Raw genomic sequence first — 22073 nt, forward strand, 5'->3', positions numbered from 1 at the left:
TATACTCACAGACAATATTTTGACAGTTTTGGAAACTTTGGAGTGTTTTCTATCCTAATCTGTAAAGGATATGCATATTCTACGATCTGGACCTGAGAAATAGTCCGTTTACCTTGGGAACGTTATTTAAAAAAAAAAAAAAAAATCTGGCCCCTAGCGTCAAGAGGTTAATGACATCACAAAATAATACACAATATGACATGATTATTCTTTACGTCCCCACCAACCATTCCAAACATTCGGATTTCAGAAATAATGTTCCAATGTCCAATCTTTTGATGTTAGAGTTTTTAGGAGGGCCACACTCTCTGTAACAAAGGAGTTTCAGTCTTCCAATACTGCAGGGAAAGGAAGAGAAAGTTCTCTCTAAATATACAACCCAGTGTTAAGGTGTCAAGACCGGCAGAGCCCCCCCTTCCCCTCTTCTGTGGGAGAGAGGGGGTCTGGCTATCTTCAAGCATTTGCCTAGCTGATGGGTCCTTTGATCCACTGTCAGGGGAGTCATGACAGTCCTCGGTGGCCTGATTGGTGTCACATTTTTCCCCCAGCCCCAGCTAAAACACCTGACTCCAATAATCAACTAATCATGAATGCAATTTGTTTAATCAGCTGTGTTTGCTAGGGATGGGGGGAAAGTGTGACACCACCAGTCAGTTTTAGGGTGGGGACAGGAGTGTACATCCCAGATTTCAATCTTAGAGTATGATTATGTGTCAGTGTATGCGACTGAGTTGGCGGCCATGATTCTAGGTTTGAGATGGGTGGAGGAGGTGAAACCACTCAGAGTGGTGATCTGCTCTGATTCGGCGGCAGTGTTGAGTAGTGTGAAGATGGGCAGGTCGGATATGACAGACTTGTTTGTGAAGATGATGGTGCTGTTGTTGGGATTGGAGAGGATGGGAGTGGTGGTAAGCTTTTTCTGGGTTCCCATCCATGTGGGTGAGGAGGGTAATGAGAAGGTGGTGGCTAAGAGTGCTGTGAGGAGAGAAAGAGTAGATATTCAGCTCTCGCTGAGCCAGAGAGAAGTCAAGTTCTTGATCTGGGCAAAAGGGCTTGATCTTTGGCAAAGGGAGTGGGATGCTAGTAGTAAGATGAGGCAATTTTATCATAATGCACCGGTCAGGAAAGGAAGAGGTGGGGACTATGGGATGTAGACAGGGTTGGGTAGGTTACTTTCTAAATGTAATCCGTTAGTTACCTGTCCAAAATTGTAATCAGTAATGTAATTTTGGGATTACCCAAACTCAGTCACGTAATCTGATTACATTCCGTTACATTTAGATTACTTTCTCCTTAAGAAGCATTAGAAGAAGACAAAAATGTATGTTACCAATTGAACGGCATCTATTGCAGGATAAATCATTGTTAAAGTTTACATAGCTGGCCAGATATGGATGTTACATTTTACTTTATGGGTTGGTTATGTAGGCTTCTTCTAACCCATCGCTTTCTACTACATTTAATAATACGATTAAATTATATCTTTACATTAAACCCCAAAGTTTATCAGAATTCCAGTCATTCCAATAAATGTTATACCCCTTGATCTTCAAGAATAGAATTTGGAAATATGGAAGTATAGATTAGCCAAATTGATTTACCTGAGCATGACCCCAAAACTAAGGGCTTACTAAACAGCTCTACTCTGTTGTTTAGGATTTTGTTGTCATGGAGGACTGATTGGGCTCATTGATTCGAGTTGAAAAATAAATGCTGCACACATGGAATGGCACAATTTGAGCACTACTGAAAAGGGCTATTTACATGTGAAAAATGAAAGCCATATGCTGCATTTGCTACAGGCCTATTGTTTACATTTATGTTAGTGACACTTTGATATATTGAGCTGTTTAAAGGGCAAATCCACAGAAGAAACAATAACAAAAAGGTTGCCCCACCTCTGTTTTGGAAAAAAAAAACACTCTCAGATTAATAGACAGAGCTATGGATGCAAGGACTGACCATCCATGATATAACATTATTGTTTAAACCATGTTAACCATGTTGTCATATGCTGAGGCAGTGAAGAAAGTAGAGGAAGATGGGTCAGGGGGGAGGGATCCCGAGAGCAGTGGTGTGAGTAGTAGAGCTGTACCAGTACAGAGAAATAAGCCAACAAGTGATATCTGTTTCAGTAAGATTGGATTTTTAGCATTTATAGCAATGATTATCAACTGTACTGCAGGGATGGAACGTAAGTTTTAGAAAATTGAGGTTATGGTGGTAGCTGCAGAGAGGTATTTGGGTGTGCGAGACTTGACGTCAGAAGAGTTACAGGGTGTGTTAGTGGTGGTGTCCCATCCTTTCAGGCTGTTGGCCTGAAGTAGGACTAAATAGATTTAAATAGTGGAGTAGGGTGGTTTTATTTATTAATATATATTTATTTATTTGTGAGTGTAGTGGTAGATGGTAGGGTTTACATTTTTTTTTTTTTTAACAATGTATAAGAGAGTTAAACTCCAGTCTAGTAGGTGGCGGTAATGCAACATTTATTGGATGCCAACCACAGTTAAACCTCATCGAAGAAGAAAATCACTTTCGTTGGCTAGTGGTAGACAACATTCTACAGTGGTTCTATTTTTCTTGTTCTGTTTGGTGATATTGGCAGCTTAGTTTAACAAAAATAAGCATAAATAACATATGTGAGTTGTACTGTACAGGCAAGCTGAAAGAGAACTAAGGTAGGCGATGTGTAGCCTTTGGACCCAGTCTCTCTAGCTGCTTTTAGCAACGCGCGTGTATTTACAATGCATACACTAGCTTTGAGTCCAATTGTATTGGGTTGCACAAAAACAGTGCGCAGGAAGCCAGTTAAATACAATTCCATTTCAACTTACTGTGCCGGTCGGTTGGTCACTATGACGGGGAATATAAATAAATAAAAGTTATGCACATGCGTCATGTGGTCAAAAAAGGAACAACTTGTGGGGGACTTTTATTTTGACACGGGGTAAGCAGAGAAGAAATAGGTATTTAACAGACCCACGTTTGGAAGGTCTCTAATTCCCTGTTTTTATGCAACCCAATACAATTGGGAGGAGCAACGCTAAGTATATGTAAATACACCCCCGTTGGTAAAAGCAGCTACCCTCTTCCAAGTTCTGATGTAAACAAACATGCAATAATCATTACAAGCATGGCAGTTGCATTACTTACACCAAGGATCCTCTCAGAATCGAATGATGATTTGTAGCCTAGTTGTTGTATCCAGAGTCATATAGAGATCTATACTGGTTGTGGTGAAATCAGTGGGTTTAATCCTTGGTCATGTCCATATTCTACAATCCCTTTTATTTTGCCCAGTAAATGCATAGGTAGGGATCTCTTGCTTTCACCAATCCAGCATTTCCAATGGTGATGACTCATGAAGGAAAGAAGATGATGAGAGGAAAGTGCTAGTAGTGCATCGTTAATCTATTTGTTTATTTACTCGTTTGTTTATTCCGGACCTTGGATGTGGGGACTTGAATTAGCATATGGATTGGGACTATATCCCTGTGTTTTGTTCTCCTAGACCCGGTAGAGTTCTTCAGACAGCGGAACCATGGCAGCTGTGGGGACATGGGGTTTCTCTCAGCCTTCCGTGGAGAGAATACGGTCCCTGATTACCGCTGGAGGACACGCCACAGATGCTGTAGAGGAGGCCATGGCAGGTTGGCATGAGTTGGCGTGGGTGACTCACCTACTACAGTTCTGCAGTGCAGGATGTCTTATGTCCATTGTGAAACTCTTGTATTTCTTCCAGAGGTTGAAGATGATCCAAAGACTGGGCTTCACATTGTGGGGAGGGGAGGATTCCCTAACAGTCGGGGAGTGTTGGAGTGTGATGCTGCCACCATGGAGGGCATCACTGGCAGGTTCGGGGCAGTCGCAGCACTACGGGGGTGAGAGAACCACCTGCTAAAACCACTGCCATGGCATGGGAAAGAGATGTCTGTGAAAATGAATAGTCATAGGGAAGCCCATTAATAAATGTAACGGTATGAAACTATGGTTTCCAGGGTTGGGGCTCCGATGCGGGTGGCTCGTAGGGTGATGGACAGAAGCCCCCACAGTCTGCTTGTTGGGGAGGGAGCAGTAGCTTTTGCCCGGGAGCAGGGCTTTACTATAGAGCCCAATGACAACATGCTGAGTGCACACTCAGCCAAGGCTTACCAGGTACCAATACTCCTTGGGGGAAAATGGCATGGCTAACCATTTTAAATATAAATGACAGATATTGGAAAACTACAAATTATAACTCGTATTCATTCTTGCAGGAATTTCTGGAACAGAAGCAAAGTGTCAGTGGACATGACACACTTGGTGAGAACTGAAACTTTATTTTGAAAAATGTTGATTTATCATGATCTTCCTGCTCATTGTAGAGCATTGAGTGACATTAGAACACCTAATGTAACAACTGAAAATGACTGATAAATGTGACTGATACTTGTGCATTAAATAGTTTGGTCCTCTAGGGGGAGTCCTAATCCATATAATCACATTAGTCTGGGTTGTATATTACATTATTTATGGGTCCTAACCTGACACCTACTGTTTAGAATCTGGAATCTCTTTACAATAGTCTCGATTCCCCCCCATCTCCAATATCAAAGTTTCTCATCTAGGTTAAATAACCTCACTTTCCCTTTTTTTAAATGTATATTACTGACCATTCCTGCAAGACAAGTTGGTACAAAACATCTGTGGAACCAGGTCTAAAAGTGCAGGTTACATATTTAGTATGAGATCTAACAACTTCTTCCCTTTCTCAACAGGACTTATAGCATTAGACAACATGGGGAACATAACTGTTGGTGAGGAAGGTGTCTTCTGTTTTTTCTCTTGCTCTTTCTTACTTATTATGTAAAAGACCTATTGCAAGCTCCAGTCTTTGAGTATTTCTTTTCAGAATCTAGAGATGCTTCCATAGTAGCTACAGTATGAGGTTAGGTTGTAGTATTATGATTCAGCTGATTTTGCTCATGTCCTGTTTTTCAGGAGTTTCTACTTCGGGGGCCCCCTTCAAATCACCAGGGAGGGTGGGAGACTCACCCCTACCTGGATGTGGCCTATACGCTGAACACATGGCAAGTTTACAGCTACCAAAATCAACTCAATCAAAGAACTGTACACACTGATTAACTTCTTTCCCTCTGTGTTTTAGTAGCCTTTTCTGGATAATTGTGTTGTGACATACTACACAATGAATCCATTTTACTGCATGTTTGTTAATCCTACAAAGATTGCAGGTTTATGTAAAGTTTTAATACACTATTGTTATGTTAATGTCTCGGTTTCAGTACGCTTAAAGGGAATCTCATTCATAGCCAATTCACCACAGTTTAACATCCTTATGATCAATTAAAAAAGCAAGGGAAACGCATGTTGAATTGAAAGTGGTTTAAAATATTCCAACTGAAGTAACAGTCAGATTGCAGGTTCACACTAAGTGTAACAGGCACATTTTTCTATGACTCATCTCTGTCATTGTATAACCCTGCTCACTTTTTCAGGTGGGAGCTGCGGCAGGTATGTGAACTATTTGGATGATCTTTTCTTTGACTGCTCAAATATATGTTTTATTATATTTTCTAAAGACTTCTCTTATCAGCCACAGGTGATGGTGATAAAATAATGTGTCATTGCCCAAGCTTCCACGCTGTTCAACTGATGAAACAGGTAGTGTTATGAGATGATCAAGTCATAAATCATTTTACTTTGTCAACCTTATACTGAGTCAGGTGTAGGTTTGATGTGCCCTGTGGTTGAGATGTTTGAGCAGCCACACTGTCCCATGAAATCTAACTAGCCAGCTATTATTCACACAGCATTAGCCTGCCTGGAACTTTTGGCCACATTTACCTCAACTGACTCTCTGTCTCTCCCTCAGGGGTCATCACCCAACAGGGCCTGTTACACTGTCGTGGATGACATCATCAGGAGGACTGCCCCGGACAAGTGCTTTGAGATTGGACTCATCGCCCTGAATGTGAAGGTATCTTTTCTACTCTTAGTACTATATTATAGAGATACAGAGTAGTCATTGTTATATAGATCAATTAAGTTGCACAAAAAACAGATTGGGTCTTTCTGTCTCCTCGACTCCCTAACACTATATTGAAACCTCTCCTCTAGGGTGAAGTAGGGGCTGCCTCTTCAGTGGAGTTTCCCTACACATTCTGGATCCAGGGGAAGGACTATGTGGAAACAAGTACTCAGCTTCCAAATTCCACAGAAATGGAGGGCACAGAAAAATGTGACACATGTACAGTAAAATAAAGGGTGTGTCATTGTTATCAGTGGTGTCTTGAATTGTATTGATAGTAATTGATAATAAAACTATTTTATGTTTACTATAAGGGTCTAATAGTGCTGTCTGAAATAATATTTTAAAGTAGGCCTACACACATGTATGAAAATAATGTTATAATGGTATGTAGCATACTTATTTTCCCCAATCTGTGGAAAGGAAGTTTCTAGCTTTAGCCTACTTGTGAAATTTTGAACGCCTTTAACATGCACAGTTTATGGGCTGACTGACTCATACCTGTGCAGGTGCAGACAGGTCTGACAGGTGACCACCCTAGGCTGACATGATGTCACTCACACTAACTATGACTCAACAATTCAGGATGGAAGATCCTTCTGAACGTAAACATTTAGAGAACCTTTGTCGGTGTATGATCTGATGTGGCTGGTCAATTTCATGAGGGAACTGGACTGTGCCTTCCGTTAGTTTTGCCATTGTATCCTCCATGTGGTCCTTGTCATTAATTTACTCATCCAACAGACCATCAGGGTCATACTGTACATTTTGAGAACCTATTGACAGAGGAACAATTTGTTTTTTGAGCACTCATTTTATGATTAATTGAATCACATATGATAGACTTGATTAATCTAGATGGGGGGGGGGGGCATGTAATTGATTTCCCCAGGCCAGAGTGATTCACGCCAAAATTTTGCCACGTTTCACTAGTAATGACGTAAGCTTTGACAGCAAGCCAAGGGGCAAACGAAACATCGACCAGCCTAGTTTCCTAGCTACATTGTCATTAGGGTAGTGTAGTCATATTCGGCACGGCAGAACATACTCAATACAAGACGAGCCTTTAGGAACAAACTACGATTTCTGAGAATTGCTGATCTTGCTCTAGGGCTTCTCTGTTCAGTGTTTGAGTTGCTATTTCCTGGTTGATACTAGCAGCCATTTTGGTTTCAAGACAACTAGCCTGGGTTTGGAGGAATACCTTGCCAGCTAGTTAGTTACTTTTTTTCTCCAAAGGAATTAGCTAGCTAACTATTTATTTACATTTTTCAGAGCGAAAGGGAGTGCCGTTTTATAAGAAAAGGGGATTTACTGTGACGAGTCCAAGATGAATCCCGAATAGTAAGTACAGTAGCTAGCTGAACATTAGCTAACCTAGCTGTTCTGCTAGCTACACAGCTAACATTATCTGACCTGTTTGTTCTGTCCATCTAAAAAGTGCAAACTAGTTAGTTAGCTAGCTACCATTAGTCACTGTGTTTGTTGAGGTCATATTAACGTTTCACACAAGTTAATCAATGTCAATAAATCTGTTTACAGTCAGCTAGTTAACTTAGTTACTAACTAACACCGGCATAGTTATTCAAAATGAATTAGCTAACGTTAACTGCTAGAGCAGAGTAGTTAGGTTTAGTTGGTAACGTAGTACTAACTAATGTAAGTTACTTAGACTAGTTACCTTTTTATTCTAGTAGCCTAGCTAAGCGCATGCCAACTAGCTACAGTACATGTCATTAGATATGTTGTGATTATCGCTAACGTTAACTTAACGTTATTTAACTAGTTAACATTAGCCAGTCAAGTCAATATCCCAATGTGTAACGTTACATTACTGCAGCCTTTTGTGCACTTGTGGTCAATAATTAATGCTAGCTAGCTAGTTAGTTATATCTATAACGATTTCATCTGTGGCTATACCACAGTGGTAACTTAACTCCTTGCTAGTTAGGCAATGTAGCAAGCTAGTACACTGGTTGATGCTAGTTAACTACATTGGCAATAAACCAAATTAGTGAATTAAGCATTGTGATTGATTCTATGACGTTACATCCATGTTATTCTGTGAATTTGGCCCTCAAGTGGAAAGCAACTAAGCAATATGACAGGATAGGAGTCAGTGGCACCCACCCACTATCTACATCCTGAGTCAGTCATGTGTAGGTCACATGCAATATGACATGTCTCTTTCAACACACTCATTGGGATGTTGGGCAAGCCACGGGTTTGTCTACCATCCCTCTAAACATGTTGGCAATTACTGGAATCCTGTGGTTTAGACATATAGGTTGCTGTTTTATGATACATATTTAGTATGTATTTTAGCTCAGTTAAAAATAAAAATCGAATCTATTCAACAGTCCCACTGCATGGCATGGCTGTGAACATCTGATTTGAAATGTTCTTCAGAATCTAGTCTGATTACACAAGATAGTGAATATGCCTTTGCATTGCAAGGCTAGCCATTTCCTTTTTGACAGGCACACTAGGCTATTACCCCCATTTAGAGACAGGATAACATTTATTTGAGACAGAGGTTTAATGGGTTCGCACTCAGATGTTGCATAAAGCTTCATTATTCAATGTTTATACATTTCCTACTGCATCAAGGATAGCGTACAGACGTTTCGGCTTTACAGCCTTCAGTGTGTAGGTACAATTCTCTTTCAATCAAAAAAGTATTTCTAAAGAACAACAAATGAGGAGCAGGTGCTTCTAATCAGGGTTGCCACTCATCTGCCAATCATTGGCCCCTCTTGTCTACCTGTATACAAATTTGTCACAAAAAGAAACAGAATTATAGGTTATGGGAGCGGGCACGAAGGGCAACTCGCAAATCAACTGCCCCAGGTGTCTGCTCACCTAAATACATCACATCAATTCATGAGCCAGCCCACCGCGAAGGACATCAGGCAAAGCCGTTCATAAATATGTGGGGCCAACTCATAAATGATATGCAAAATCTGATAAGAACATTGTTCTTGCACAGTCTAAATGTGGCTTATAGGAACAAGGTGAAATCTAATTCTTAGTTTAAACCGTGTGGAAATACATTATTCATAAGTTATTGAACTTTTAAAGTCCAAAATTGTATTTTCCTGTGTTATACATATCTACACTATGCAGTTGGAATAATACTGTGAAATTGATTACCTTTTAGTGTAAGAGTTGTTTGAAAAGAGTGCCTGAAATGTCAACCTGTTTGGTGGGATGGACTTTTGGCCTCCCATGGTGACATCACCATGCGGTAAATTAGTTAATAAACCAATGAGAGAGAGTTCCAAACCTCTTTGCCAATAACAGCACATTTTCCCCCTCCCCACTCAGACCTATCCTAAACAGTCCTAGCTAAATTCTTGCTTGAGAAATTGACCTTTGCTAAGAAGCTATTTTTGTTTGTTTTCAATAAAAATGGTCAAAAATAATCACGGTAAAGTACTTATTTGTTACCCATAAATGATTTGGTATTGAGATAGAATGCCCGTTTCGCGACCCCTGTTATCAGCAGGCGGCGCTCTTGACTGATGTGTAGCTACTTTCTCTGGTACTTTTCTCGGTGTAGCCTACTTTTATTCAATTAAAATTCAAGATTAACTTCAAGCAAAACATTTAGGAAATGTAGCTGGCAGCATTCTTTCTATGATAAACATTATAAATATGATGGCTATGCATCGTTTTTGCCGAAAAGACCTTGCTTTTTCATTGTACGCTCGTGTGGCTGTACTTGTGTGGCTGCTAGCCAAATAGTGTTGCACATCTGATGAAAATTAAGCTATTTTCTGCTGAATGTGTTGCACTTATGTATTTTCTGTGAAGGAAAACTAGTTGTATGCCCCTTACCACTCTTGAAGCAAAAAAATAAAAAAAATAAAATAATATTCTAGTAGATCATCAAAATAAATAAATCATATTACATTTTTGGACTCATTCAGCAGTTTTTACCTAATGTTTAATTAAGTAGAGTACTATTGGAAATGAATGTGAAAAGTTCATAATGCTGTCGCTGCTATATATCTCACACACACACACACACACACACACACACACATTTACAATTGAAGTCAATAGAGCAAGAGCAAACGTTTGGGGTGTATGCAGTGTTTAAACTAACACTATTCCACACAGAATCTGAGAATACTTTTTATATCACTGGTTAGAAGAGAATTTGCTGAAGACCTTCATCCAGAATGTCGGATGGAAGTTTTGCGAGGCTGCCGAAACGGGGAAGGAAACAAATCAGTTGCTTTGTTATTCAACTTAAACAAATCACCACCCGCTGTAGGATATCAACAGTGACTCGGGTTGGCTTCTATTTGAGTGATAGTTTGACTCGCAGATCCATGTATTGGTGTGAGATCAGCTACTTTTATACGGAGAGCGGCTTGAATTTTCCCTGCCATTTGAGTTTGAAACGTCCTAAGACGGCCAGCGCGTATGACAAAATAAACTGTACAAAACCAGTGATATTGATCTATTTTAAGTTGATTGTGTCATTGTTTTTACTATGAGCTTGTATACTAACATCACTAATCTGAGGTAGAAAGGATGTGTAATTACCCTCAATTCGATGTAGTCAATGTGAGAGAGCGTCTGCTAAATGACTTAAATGTAAATGTGAGGTTGTGTAATGTAGTAACACACACTGTCCACGCACAGGAAATTGCCGCATCTTAAATGACCAGGTTTTCATGACTTTGATGATATAATTTTGAAGCCCATTCAAAAACATTACGGGACTAGATTTATTAGGATACCCGTTAGTCGACTCCAATGGCAACAGCTAGTCTTACTGGGGTCTGACACGACGAAAAAGACAAGACTTTACAATTTACATTTTATTTCATTAACATGTGTTTGCATCTATCAGTTACACATACATGTCAGTACAAACACACAACAAGTAGGCCACATGGGGGAGAGGCGTTGTGTCGTGAGGTGTTGCTTTATTTGTTTTTTGAAACCAGGTTTGCTGTTCACTTGCGTTATATGAGATGGAAGGGAGTTCTATGCACTCATGGCTCTGTATAATGTACCAGGAAGTAGGCTGGACTTTCATAGGGTATTGTCCCCAGCCCTTAACACCTCCCTCAGCTTCTTTTGTTGCACTGAAGTCCTCGCAAGAGGTAGGCTACTTATCCATCCCCACACTGCTTCCATGGACTCAAATGCACCTGGTCAACCAGATAAACTGTCTTTGGGGTTCTCTGAGTTCCCAGTTAGTAGCCTGCAGAAAACAGGCTATATCTGATGCAGTATGTTTTAGTGATGGGGGGGAAAATCGATAGTTAAATATCGCAGTATTATTTGGGATGCAAACTCAATATTAGGAACGTGTTCATAATGGTTGTACACTTAGTGTATAGTGAGCAATATGTTTGGAATATCAAATCGCAATACATATAATCGTGAGAATCGCAATAGATACCGTATCGGCACTTAAGTATCGTGATAATATCGTCTCATCAGATTCCAGGCAATTTCTCAGCCCTAGTGTGTATTTTTGCAGAGCTCTTGCTTTCAGTATCTTTTGCCTTGCTCTAGCCCATCTTTTGTCTGCCGGAGCTGAGCAGCTGATGTGGAAATCGAATAATGGTGGGCGGTATCGTGTTTGGTGTGTCTGTCTTTGCAGCATACAAAGTGTCATCCAATCCCACTTAAAACGCTGACTGTGATACTGGGGCGGACAGATTTTTGCTGTAGGCTATTTCCCCCTCTCTTGCAAGACTAGTCAGCGGTACTACTAGCCTTTCACAGGGCCTGTCATTGTTGTCCTCAACCATCTGCTTAACGAAGACTGCATGACTGTAATTCATAACAATGGGCGAGGGGGGAAAAGGACAGGGAGGCAGGAAACAGGGCTGCCTCAGAGTTTCTTAGCCTTTGTGCTGGGTCAGACTAGAGCGTCGCCCAGGTTCATCCGAGCCTGCCTGCCTTCCTTTGACTACTGGAGAGAGTGGAGGAGGGTCCGATCTGAAGTTCTGCTGAATTCCCCTCTACTGTGGAATGCTTAATCAGCTTACTGGAGTTTCCGTACCTTTCTGTGTTTAGCCTAGTTGTATGGCACATTGCGTAGCACATGCCCCTGTTAAATAAATACAGAATACCGAGTGGAGGGGGTTGAGAGAACTCTGTGTGTGTGCGCCTCGGTTAGATCTGAACATGAGTGTACAATAGCTGTATAGTTTGCTAGAGGTTTGTCTTTTGCTGGTCTGACCTATTTTGATAGGCTATGCTGATAATGCTTCCCTAATTCACACGGTTGGGAGTGGGACAGGATGTATGGACTGGTAATGCTCAGCATTTTGTTGTTGTCATGGGTTCATCCTACTGGGGTTTCAGCTCATATACAGTTGAAGTCGGAAGTTTACATACACTTAGGTTGGAGTCATTAAAACTCGTTTTTCAACCACTCCACAAATGTCTTTTAGGACGTCTACTTTGTGCATGACAGAAGTAATCTTTCCAACAATTGTTTACAGACAGATTATTTCACTTATAATTCACTGTATCACAATTCCACTGGGGCAGAAGTTTACATACACTAAGTTGACTGCCTTTAAAAAGCTTTGAAATTTCCATAAAATTATGTCATGGCTCAAGAAGCTTCTGATAGGCTAATTGACATAATTTGAGTCAATTGGAGGTGTACCTGTGGATGTATTTCAAGGCCTACCTTCAAACTCGGTGCCTCTTTGCTTGACATGAGAAAATCAAAAGAAATCAGCCAAGACCTCAGAAAATAAATTGTAGACCTCCACAAGTCTGATTTAATCTTTGGGAGCAATTTCTAAATGCCTTAAGGTACCACGTTCATCTGTACAAACAATAGTACGCAAGTATAAACACCACGGGACCACGCAGCCGTCATACCGCTCAGGAAGGAGACGCGTTCTGTCTAATAGAGATGAACGTACTTTGGTACGAAAAGTGCAAATCAATCCCAGAATAACAGCAAAGGAACTTGTGAAGATGCTGGAGGAAACAGGTACAAAAGTATCTATATCCACAGTAAAACGAGTTCTATATTGACTTAACCTGAAAGGCCGCTCCGCAAGGGAGAGGCCACTGCTCCAAAACCGCCATAAAAAAGCCAGACTACGGTTTGCAACTGCACATGGGGACAAAGATCGTACTTTTTGGAGAAATGTCCTCTGGTCTGATGAAACAAATAGAACTGTTTGGCCATAGTGACCATTGTTATATTTGGAGGGAAAAGGGGGAGACCTGCAAGCCGAAGAACACCATCCCAACCGTGAAGCATAGGGATGCATCATGTTGTGGGGGTGTTTGCTGCAGGAGGGACTGGTGCACTTCACAAAATGGATGGCATCATGAGGAAAGGAAATGATGTGGGTATATTGAAGCAACATCTCAAGACATCAGTCAGGAAGTTAAAGCTTGGTTGAAAATGGGTCTTCCAAATGGCCAATGACCCCAAGCATAAAGCCCTGACCTCAATCCTATAGAACGTTTGTGGGCAGAACTGAAAAAGCAAGGAAGCCTACAAACCTGAATCGGTTACACCAGCTCTGTCAGGAGGAATGGGCCAGAATTCACCCAATTATTGTGGGAAGCTTGTAGAAGGCTACCCGAACGTTTGACCCAAGTTAAACAATGGTTAGGCAATGCTACCAAATACTAATTGAGTGTATGTAAACTTCTGACCCACTGGGAATGTGATGAAAGAAATAAAAGCTGAAATAAATCATTCTCTCTACTAATTATTCTGACATTTTACATTCATAACTAAGAACAGATATAGCCCTTTGTTCACTCCAGACCTGACTGCCCTCGACCAGCACAAAAACATCCTGTGGCACACTGCACTAGCATCGAATAGTCCCCGCGATATGCAACTTTTCAGGGAATTCATGAACCAATACACGCAGTCAGTCAGGATAGCAAAGGCTAGCTTTTTCAAACAAAAATTTGCATCCTGCAGCACTAACTCCAAATAGTTTTGGGACACTGTAAAGTCCATGGAGAATAAGAGCACCTCCTCCCAGCTGCCCACTGCACTGAGGCTAGGAAACACTGTCACCACTGATAAATCCACGATAATCGAGAATTTCAATAAGCATTTCTCTACGGCTGGCCATGCTTTCCTCCTGGCTACCCCAACCCCGGCCAACAGCTCCGCACCCTCCGCAGCTATTTGCCCAAGCCTCCCCAGCTTTTCCTTCACCCAAATCCAGATAGCAGATGTTCTGAAAGAGCTGCAAAACCTGAACCCGTACAAATCAGCTGGGCTAGACACTCTGGACCCTCTTTCTAAAATTATCTGCCGCCATTGTTGCATCCCCTATTACCAGTCTGTTCAACCTCTTTTTCGTATCGTCAGAGATCTCTCAAGATTGGAAAGCTGCCGCGGTCATCCCCCTCTTCAAAGGGGGTGACACTTTAGACCCAAACTGTTACAGACCTATATCCATCCTGCCCTGCCTTTTCTAAAGTCTTCGAAAGCCAAGTTAATAAACAGATCACTGACCATTTCGAATCCCACTGTGCAATCTGGTTTCCGAGCTGGTCACGGGTGCACCTTAGCCACGCTCAAGGTATTAAACGATATCATAACCGCCATCGAAAATATAAAAAAACAGTACTGTGCAGCCATCTTCATCGACCTGGCCAAGGCTTTCGACTTTGTCAATCACCGTATTCTTATCGGCAGACTCAACAGCCTTGTTTTCTCTAATGACTGCCTCGCCTGGTTCACCAAGAGTTCAGTGTGTCAAATTGGAGGGCCTGTTGTCTGGACCTCTGGCAGTCTCTATGGGGGAACCACAGGGTTCAATTCTTGGGCCGACTCTTTTCTCTGTATATATCAACGATGTCGCTCTTGCTGCGTGTGATTCCCTGATCCAGCTCTACGCAGACGACACCATTCTGTATACATCTGGCCCTTCTTTGGACACTGTGCTAACAAACCTCCAAATGAGCTTCAATGCCATACAACACTCCTTCCGTGGCCTCCAACTGCTCTTAAACTCTAGTAAAACTAAATGCGTGCTTTTCAACCGATCGCTACCCACCCGCCCGACTAGCATCACAACTCTGGACGGTTCTGACTTAGAATATGTGGACAACTACCAATACCTAGGTGTCTGGCTAGACTGTAAACTCTCCTTCCAGACTCATATTAAACATCTCCAATCCAAAATTAAATGTAGAATCGGCTTTCTATTTCGCAACAAAGCCTCCTTCACTCACACCGCCAAACATACCCTCGTAAAACTGACTATCCTACCGATCCTCGACTTCGATGTCCGTTACGAAATAGACTCCAACACTCTACTCAACAAACTGGATGCAGTCTATCACAGTGCTATCCATTTTGTCACCAAAGCCCCATATAGCACCCATTCGTCGCCAGACCCACTGGCTCTAGGTCATCTATAAGTCTTTGCTAGGTAAAGCTCCGCCTTATCTCAGCTCACTGGTCACGATAACAACACCCACCCGTAGCACACGCTCCAGCAGGTATATCTCACTGGTCACCCCCAAAGCTAACACCTCCTTTGGCCGCCTTTCCTTCCAGTTCTCTGCTGCCAATGACTGGAATGAATTGCAAAAATCGCTGAAGTTGGAGACATATCTCCCTCACTAACTTTAAACATCAGCTATCTGAGCAGCTAATCGATCGCAGCAGCTGTACACAGCCCATCTGTAAATAGCCCATCCAATCTACCTACCTTGTCCCCATATTGTTTTTATTTACTTTTTTGCTCTTTTGCACACCAGTATTTCTACTTGCACATCTATCACTCCAGTGTTAATTTGCTAAATTGTCATTACTTCGCTACTATGGCCTATTTATTACCTTACCTCCTCACGCCATTTGCACACACTGTATATAGACTTTTTTTCTATTGTGGTATTGACTGTACGTTTGTTTATTCCATGTATAACTTTGTGTTTGTCGCACTGCTTTGCTTTATCTTGGCCAGGTCGCAGTTGTAAATGAGAACTTGTTCTCAACTGGCCTACCTGGTTAAATAAAGGTGAAATAAAAAATAAAGTAGTGATCCTAACTGACCTAAGACAGGGAATTTTTACTTGGATTAAATGTCAGGAATTGTGAAACTGAGTTTAAATGTATTTGGCTAAGGTGTATGTAAACTTCTGACTTCAACTGTAAATGAGCATAGCCTGAATTGGTGTATTTTAGCAAGCATCAGTGGGCCAAGGAATGGTGTTTTAGTGTTTTACCGATCGTTTGTAGATCAGTGTTTGGCAAGCTCATACCCGGTTATTACACTGTGAAAGCCAGTTTGTTAAGATGTTCAATTTTGAATCTAAGAACACCATCATTAAGGCTACCACTGTCTGTCACACGTTGATATTGGTGACCATCACCAGAGCTCACAGCCCCATGTCAACCCAGTCTTAAGTTCACACCTCAGCCCTCACCTCTTCCTCCTCACTGTGAGTTGCTGCGCAGGTACCCCTGCCTGTTTCCACCCAGTGTGCACGTACCTACGTGTGTCTGACTGTGTCTCTGTTGTGTGCATTTTCATTTAGGCTATTTTTGTGCAAGTGGTTTGTCTGCGTGTTGTGTGGTGTCTCTCACACCGGATCAAGGTTAGCAGCACTCTGAAACCTGAGCTGATGAACTACAGAGAGCTTTAGCAAATTCGACAGCAGCTCTGTAAAAAAATCATTAAACACGCATCAGGCTGATATGACATGAGCTCAATTAAAGAAGGCTTCTTGGTGAAGTTGAGCAAAGGCCTACTGAGTGTCTACTGTATTCCAGTTAACATACTATGCTGTCGGCAGTCACAGTGCCGTCTTCATCCTTTTTAAAATGCCATTGTCTGAGTGTGTATCACATGAGCACTGAAACGTTGAGCTCCCCTACTGATATTTAGTTTTGCTGATCGTGGACAGATCTGTATGGTCATAGCAGTGTGAGGTTTCATTTGCCCGCCAAACCCGACGTTTCACTGTCTGCTGAAGTTGCAGACAATAGATGTCCGTTGAAATCTCTACTTTTCTGTACCAAAAAGGTATGCAGGATTGCATCTCTTTGTGTTTGGACTCAGGCTTGAATTAGCCTGGTTTCAACTTGGGTGTGATTGTCTATAAAGGGGTCGGCGTGAAAGACCTTTTTCTAGGCGTTAGGCAAGCATTATAACACATCAGACTCATCTTCTCTGTTGCTTGTATGGTGGTGTGACCAAAGTGGTTCTGCTGAGAGTTAACCCAACACAATATGTTGCCCAAGGCACTGAAAGCAATAGAACCGCAATGGCGTCTTTTGAATTGTCTGACGCAACACCACAATGAAATCTCTCCTTGAGAGACGGTGAAGCGAGAAGAAACTGTTCTGTCTGAGGAAGCCATCAGAGCTAATGCTGTCTACAGAGTTTAGAGGCAAGCGTCCAATGGTTTCTGACAAGGCTGGCGTTATTAAAAAAAAAAAAATTCTAGCTACTTTTATTGGAACTGTTTGGGGAAACCTGGAATCCTGTTGTTTTAAAACATCTCTCTACTCTCCACAGTGACTATTTATTCAAGCTGCTCCTGATCGGTGACTCTGGCGTCGGAAAGTCTTGTCTTCTGCTCCGATTTGCAGTAAGTGTTCTGTTAATCCGTCCATGTCTCATAGCCATTCATAAGGTGCTCGTCGTCACTCATTAGTTGTTCAAAGGCTGACCTAGTCATATTAACAATAATAATTATAGTCCTCTTAATAATAATAATAATAATGTAATATTGGACTAAAATCTGAAGGTAAGAACTGGATGCCCTGTAATGTGAAAAGGTCAAATCGATCACAGAAATAGTATTTGTATTATAGTATTAATACTCTGTGTTAAATCAACATTTTCTGGTTTACTCTCCTACTGTAGCGAATGATCCTACTTTTTGATTCCTTTTTTTTCTTCTCTAGACTGAGAATGTATGAAATGTTAAGGATTTGTACTTTGAACAGGACGTCTGCATGTTCCCACACCGACTCCTCCCCTGTCCTTTCTCCCCAGGATGACACATACACAGAAAGCTACATTAGCACAATCGGAGTGGACTTCAAAATACGAACTATAGAATTAGACGGAAAGACTATTAAACTTCAAATCGTAAGTGCTTCCCCCCCCGACCACGTCTCTATTGTCCTCTACTGTGTAAAGGGGAAGCTCCACGTTACACTAACAAGTATGTATTTCAGGATCTGGCCACATTTGGACCAAAAAAATGCCATTGTAGGCATTTTAGAACCTAACTCTAGACTGTTCACCAAATATCCAAAGGCAGAGGCCTCCTACATTATTTAGACTATCACGGTTGACTACAAAATAGTGAATTATCAGTTAGAAATACCCTTCTCTCATTTGTGTGTTTTGGTCTTATTTGTCACAGTTGAATGTGCTATGAAGCAGCATCTATTTGGCAGAGGTGTGTGTGGTGTGTGTGTGTGTTTGGCCTTCCCGTATTTGTGACGGTGACTGAGCGTCTCTGCTGTGTGTTGACACTGACAGTGGGACACGGCGGGGCAGGAGCGGTTTCGCACAATCACATCCAGCTACTATAGAGGAGCCCACGGCATCATCGTAGTCTATGACGTCACAGACCAGGTCAGTCTGCCTCTTTAGCACAGTCCACCTTTACCTTTTCACTGTGTTTGAGTTTTCTAGATTCTTTTCCACTATTGTTTATAATTGAAATTCCGGAGTGCAGGTTAACTAGTATTTTGAAAGACTAAGGCCTAGATTCAATCAGAGCAAGCATTAACCGGTGATCGCCGAAAACCGCATAGCTGAGGTTTTCGCGGTGTCAAAGGTGTAGCTGCGTTGGCGCTGTCAAATCGGTGAGCAGCTGCTCTTGATCATTGTCCCGAAGCCACATCTGTCCCACTCACGTTAGACGTTCAGAACGAGAAAGTGTAGGTTATAGAGAAATAATGATGCTCAAATAGAAAATCATTAAACAAAATAATGAGGATTTCTGTCAGCCAAATTGAGGTCTTGATTACATCACACGTTCCATTGTTTGCATTTGTAAACATGGCTGCATGGGGTTTCTCGTAATGCGACTCTATGCAGCCAATGGCAACGTCTGCTTTCGGTTTAATGCCAGGTGCCGCTTTTGGATTTGAAAGCTCTTAACGCGTTTCCACCTCCGACACCGCCAAAACAACCACTATGCGGATGTCGGCTAAAGCGGGTCTGATTGAATAGCGCCCTTTACAAATATCTTGCCCACCCTGACATGCTGGTTTTGATTCTCTTTCTTCTTCTAGGAGTCCTTCAATAATGTCAAGCAGTGGCTACAGGAAATCGACCGCTACGCCAGTGAAAACGTCAACAAGCTATTGGTAGGGAACAAGTGTGACCTGACAACAAAGAAAGTGGTGGATTACACAACAGCAAAGGTAAGGGCTTCCATCAAAGTCAATGGGTTATCAGATGGTGCAGGAGTAATGCATTTTTCTATTTAACTATTTGAAAAAGATTGTCTACATCTGTGGTTTCCAAACTGTCAAATTTGATATTTTGTTGAGGCCCCCAAACTAACCAAATGTGTCTGGACACAATCGGATCTTTGTCTGCAACCCAGTAGTAAAATAGTAATAGTGTACAGTACTGTCACGAATGCAGCAGCTCCTCTAACCCAGTCTCTCCATTCCATTCTTTGCAGGAGTTTGCAGACTCCCTGAGCATCCCGTTCTTGGAAACGAGTGCCAAGAACGCCACCAATGTGGAGCAGGCCTTCATGACCATGGCTGCTGAGATAAAGAAGAGGATGGGCCCTGGGGCTACGACCGGAGGCAACGAGAGGTCCAATGTCAAGATCGACAGTACGCCTGTCAAACCTGCCTCGGGGGGCTGCTGCTAAGAGGGAGAACCCCACCAACACCTCTACCCTCACCTCAGCAACCCCCCTCCACCTGGCCCCATTCTCCACCATGCCTCACCCACCCAGCTTAACAGTAACTGAGCGAGAGTGTGAGAGCGAAAACAAAATTAAGTTGCCTGAATTTGTACTGTAGCCATACTACCAACAAAAATGTATGGTTATCACCCTCCCTTTATGCCCTGGTAGTTGACGATTAGTAGTACTTTCCAGGCTATCTGTTAGCAGTCAGATGGTCAGCCACTCACTGGACCTCCCCTGGCCCCCTCCTGGAGTGGCTTTACCCCCCCACCCTTACCCGAACCTCATCAGAAACAATGGATTTCGTTTGAACCCCCACCCCCATCTGTGTGAAGGTTAATGAGAATAATGTGTGCGTGTCTATCTCACTGCATTCCTACTGCAGGGTTGGTCTATAGTCAAATTCAATGATGTTTTGTTATTCTGTTCCCCTCTTCTTCTAGGTTATTTTGCTGTTTGTATCAGCAAGTGTAGATCTCTGTCTCTTTTGAGGGCGTTTATTCGCCAATATGCGGTCAGCCAACTGCACAACAGTGTCTCACTGTCTCGCAAAAAAGTCTAGTGAAAAATATGTACATATACATTGTGTGTGTGCGTGTGTGTGTGTGTGTATATATGTAAGATCTGATTTGCTAGTTCTGTAGACTTCAATACATTATCGGAGTAGTCTTGACTTAATCTCTGCATTAAATTTGTCTCAACATGTCACATTTAAACTGAAAAATAAATAAATGTTGTACTTCCAGACTGTATGATACGGAAAGATCTGTCTGCGATTCTTGGTGGATATGTAGGAACATTTTGTTTTTAATAATTTTATTCTACATTTATATGGCAAATATATTGTACCAGTAACTTAGACTGTATGCAAATTGGCCATTACCTGTGGAATATCTCAGTACAGAATTGCATATATAAAACACTATGTTCTTTTTTCATAATAAAGGCAACTGAATACAGTTTTAAATGAACTCAACCATTTCTCTAGCACTGTTTACCTAGTTTGACGTGTGTTTGCTGTATGGATAGGTGTGTCTAGCTAGATTTGTGCTATAGCACAGTGCTCTGTTGTATGTCCAGATAGCATTCTGTGGTAAAGTCAAACTACAGAAGGTCAGAACAAAATTCCCATGTATCCCGAATCCCTAAGGTACACCAACTGCTAAATTCAGACACATTCTAATTATTACACTTGAGCTCTACACTGATTGTACATAAAATCAAGTGGCTATACAGTATGAGGTGTACTCAGTAGGAACAAGTAGTGTAGTTTTCACCAGGTTTTTTCTGTAAATGAGGATTACAATAGTGGGAAGAACAAAGTTTTCCATGGCGTTTAAAAGTTCTCATTCGAAGTGCACATTACCCTCATAACATTCACAATTGATTACTACAGTAACAAAGACGCTGATTAAAAACATGTTGCACATTAAAGGCTTTAGGTACAAGTACTGTATGTCTTAATGCACTTTTCATCCAGGTTTTCCATGTTCTGGCCCAAAGTGCTAACTGCTAGGCTACCTGCAGCCCTAAGGCCACTGAATGGTCCAACATCCTACATTACAAATCTACAATGATGTGTAGTGCAGACCACATTCTAATATGGAGTGATGAATAACGCTTCACCATCTGGCAGTCCGATGGATGAATCTGGCTTTGGTGGATGCCAGGAGAACACTACCTGCCCGAATGCATAGTGCCAACTGTAAAGTCTGGTGGAGGAGAAATAATGGTCTGGAGCTTTTTTTCATGGTTTAGTCTAGGTCCCTGAGTTCCAGTGAAGGGAAATCTTAACTCTACAGCATACAATGACATTCTAGACGATTCTGTGCTTCCAACTTTGTGGCAACAGTTTGGAGAAGGCCCTGTCCTGTTTCAGCATTACAATGCCCCAGTGCTCAAAGCGAGGTCCATATAGAAATGGTTTGTCGAGATCGGTGTGGAAGAATTTGACTGCCTGCACAAAGCCCTGACCTCAACCCCATCGAACACCTTTTAGATGAATCGGCACACCGATTGCGAACCAGGCCTAATCGCCCAACATCAGTATCCAACCTCACTAATGCTCTTATGGCTGAATGGAAGCAATTCCCCACAGCAATGTTCCAACATCTAGTGAAAAGCCTTCCCAGAAGAGTAGAGGCTGTTATAGCAGCAAAGGGGG

The 22073-nt window shown here is 41.8% G+C and overlaps 2 protein-coding genes across 4 annotated transcripts; both read left to right on the forward strand.

Annotated features, from left to right (window-relative positions):
* Positions 1 to 2473: 2473 nt before the first annotated feature.
* On the forward strand, positions 2474 to 6338 carry LOC139570796 (N(4)-(Beta-N-acetylglucosaminyl)-L-asparaginase). 3 transcript variants are annotated; one of them, XM_071392983.1, is made up of 11 exons: positions 2474 to 2681; positions 3515 to 3653; positions 3746 to 3884; positions 4002 to 4158; positions 4260 to 4305; positions 4761 to 4799; positions 4984 to 5072; positions 5499 to 5514; positions 5597 to 5664; positions 5876 to 5980; positions 6121 to 6338. In XM_071392983.1, exons 2-11 carry the CDS (start codon positions 3545 to 3547, stop codon positions 6262 to 6264), a joined length of 912 nt encoding a protein of 303 aa, XP_071249084.1. In that variant the 5' UTR covers positions 2474 to 2681; positions 3515 to 3544; the 3' UTR covers positions 6265 to 6338. The 3 variants fall into 3 exon arrangements, with proteins under 3 accessions (XP_071249084.1, XP_071249087.1, XP_071249085.1); XM_071392986.1 differs by having other exon boundaries at positions 5603 to 5664; XM_071392984.1 differs by having other exon boundaries at positions 2505 to 2681; positions 3304 to 3653.
* A 588-nt stretch (positions 6339 to 6926) lies between these two features.
* LOC139570800 (ras-related protein ORAB-1-like) lies at positions 6927 to 20880 on the forward strand. The gene is made up of 6 exons (XM_071392992.1): positions 6927 to 7375; positions 17536 to 17608; positions 18019 to 18114; positions 18514 to 18609; positions 19275 to 19406; positions 19673 to 20880. The coding sequence occupies exons 1-6, from the start codon at positions 7362 to 7364 to the stop codon at positions 19868 to 19870; spliced, it is 609 nt and encodes a 202-aa protein (XP_071249093.1). The 5' UTR covers positions 6927 to 7361; the 3' UTR covers positions 19871 to 20880.
* Positions 20881 to 22073: the final 1193 nt, after the last annotated feature.

Source organism: Salvelinus alpinus, chromosome 3 (assembly GCF_045679555.1).
Source record: "Salvelinus alpinus chromosome 3, SLU_Salpinus.1, whole genome shotgun sequence".
In the NCBI taxonomy this organism is placed as follows: domain Eukaryota; kingdom Metazoa; phylum Chordata; class Actinopteri; order Salmoniformes; family Salmonidae; genus Salvelinus; species Salvelinus alpinus.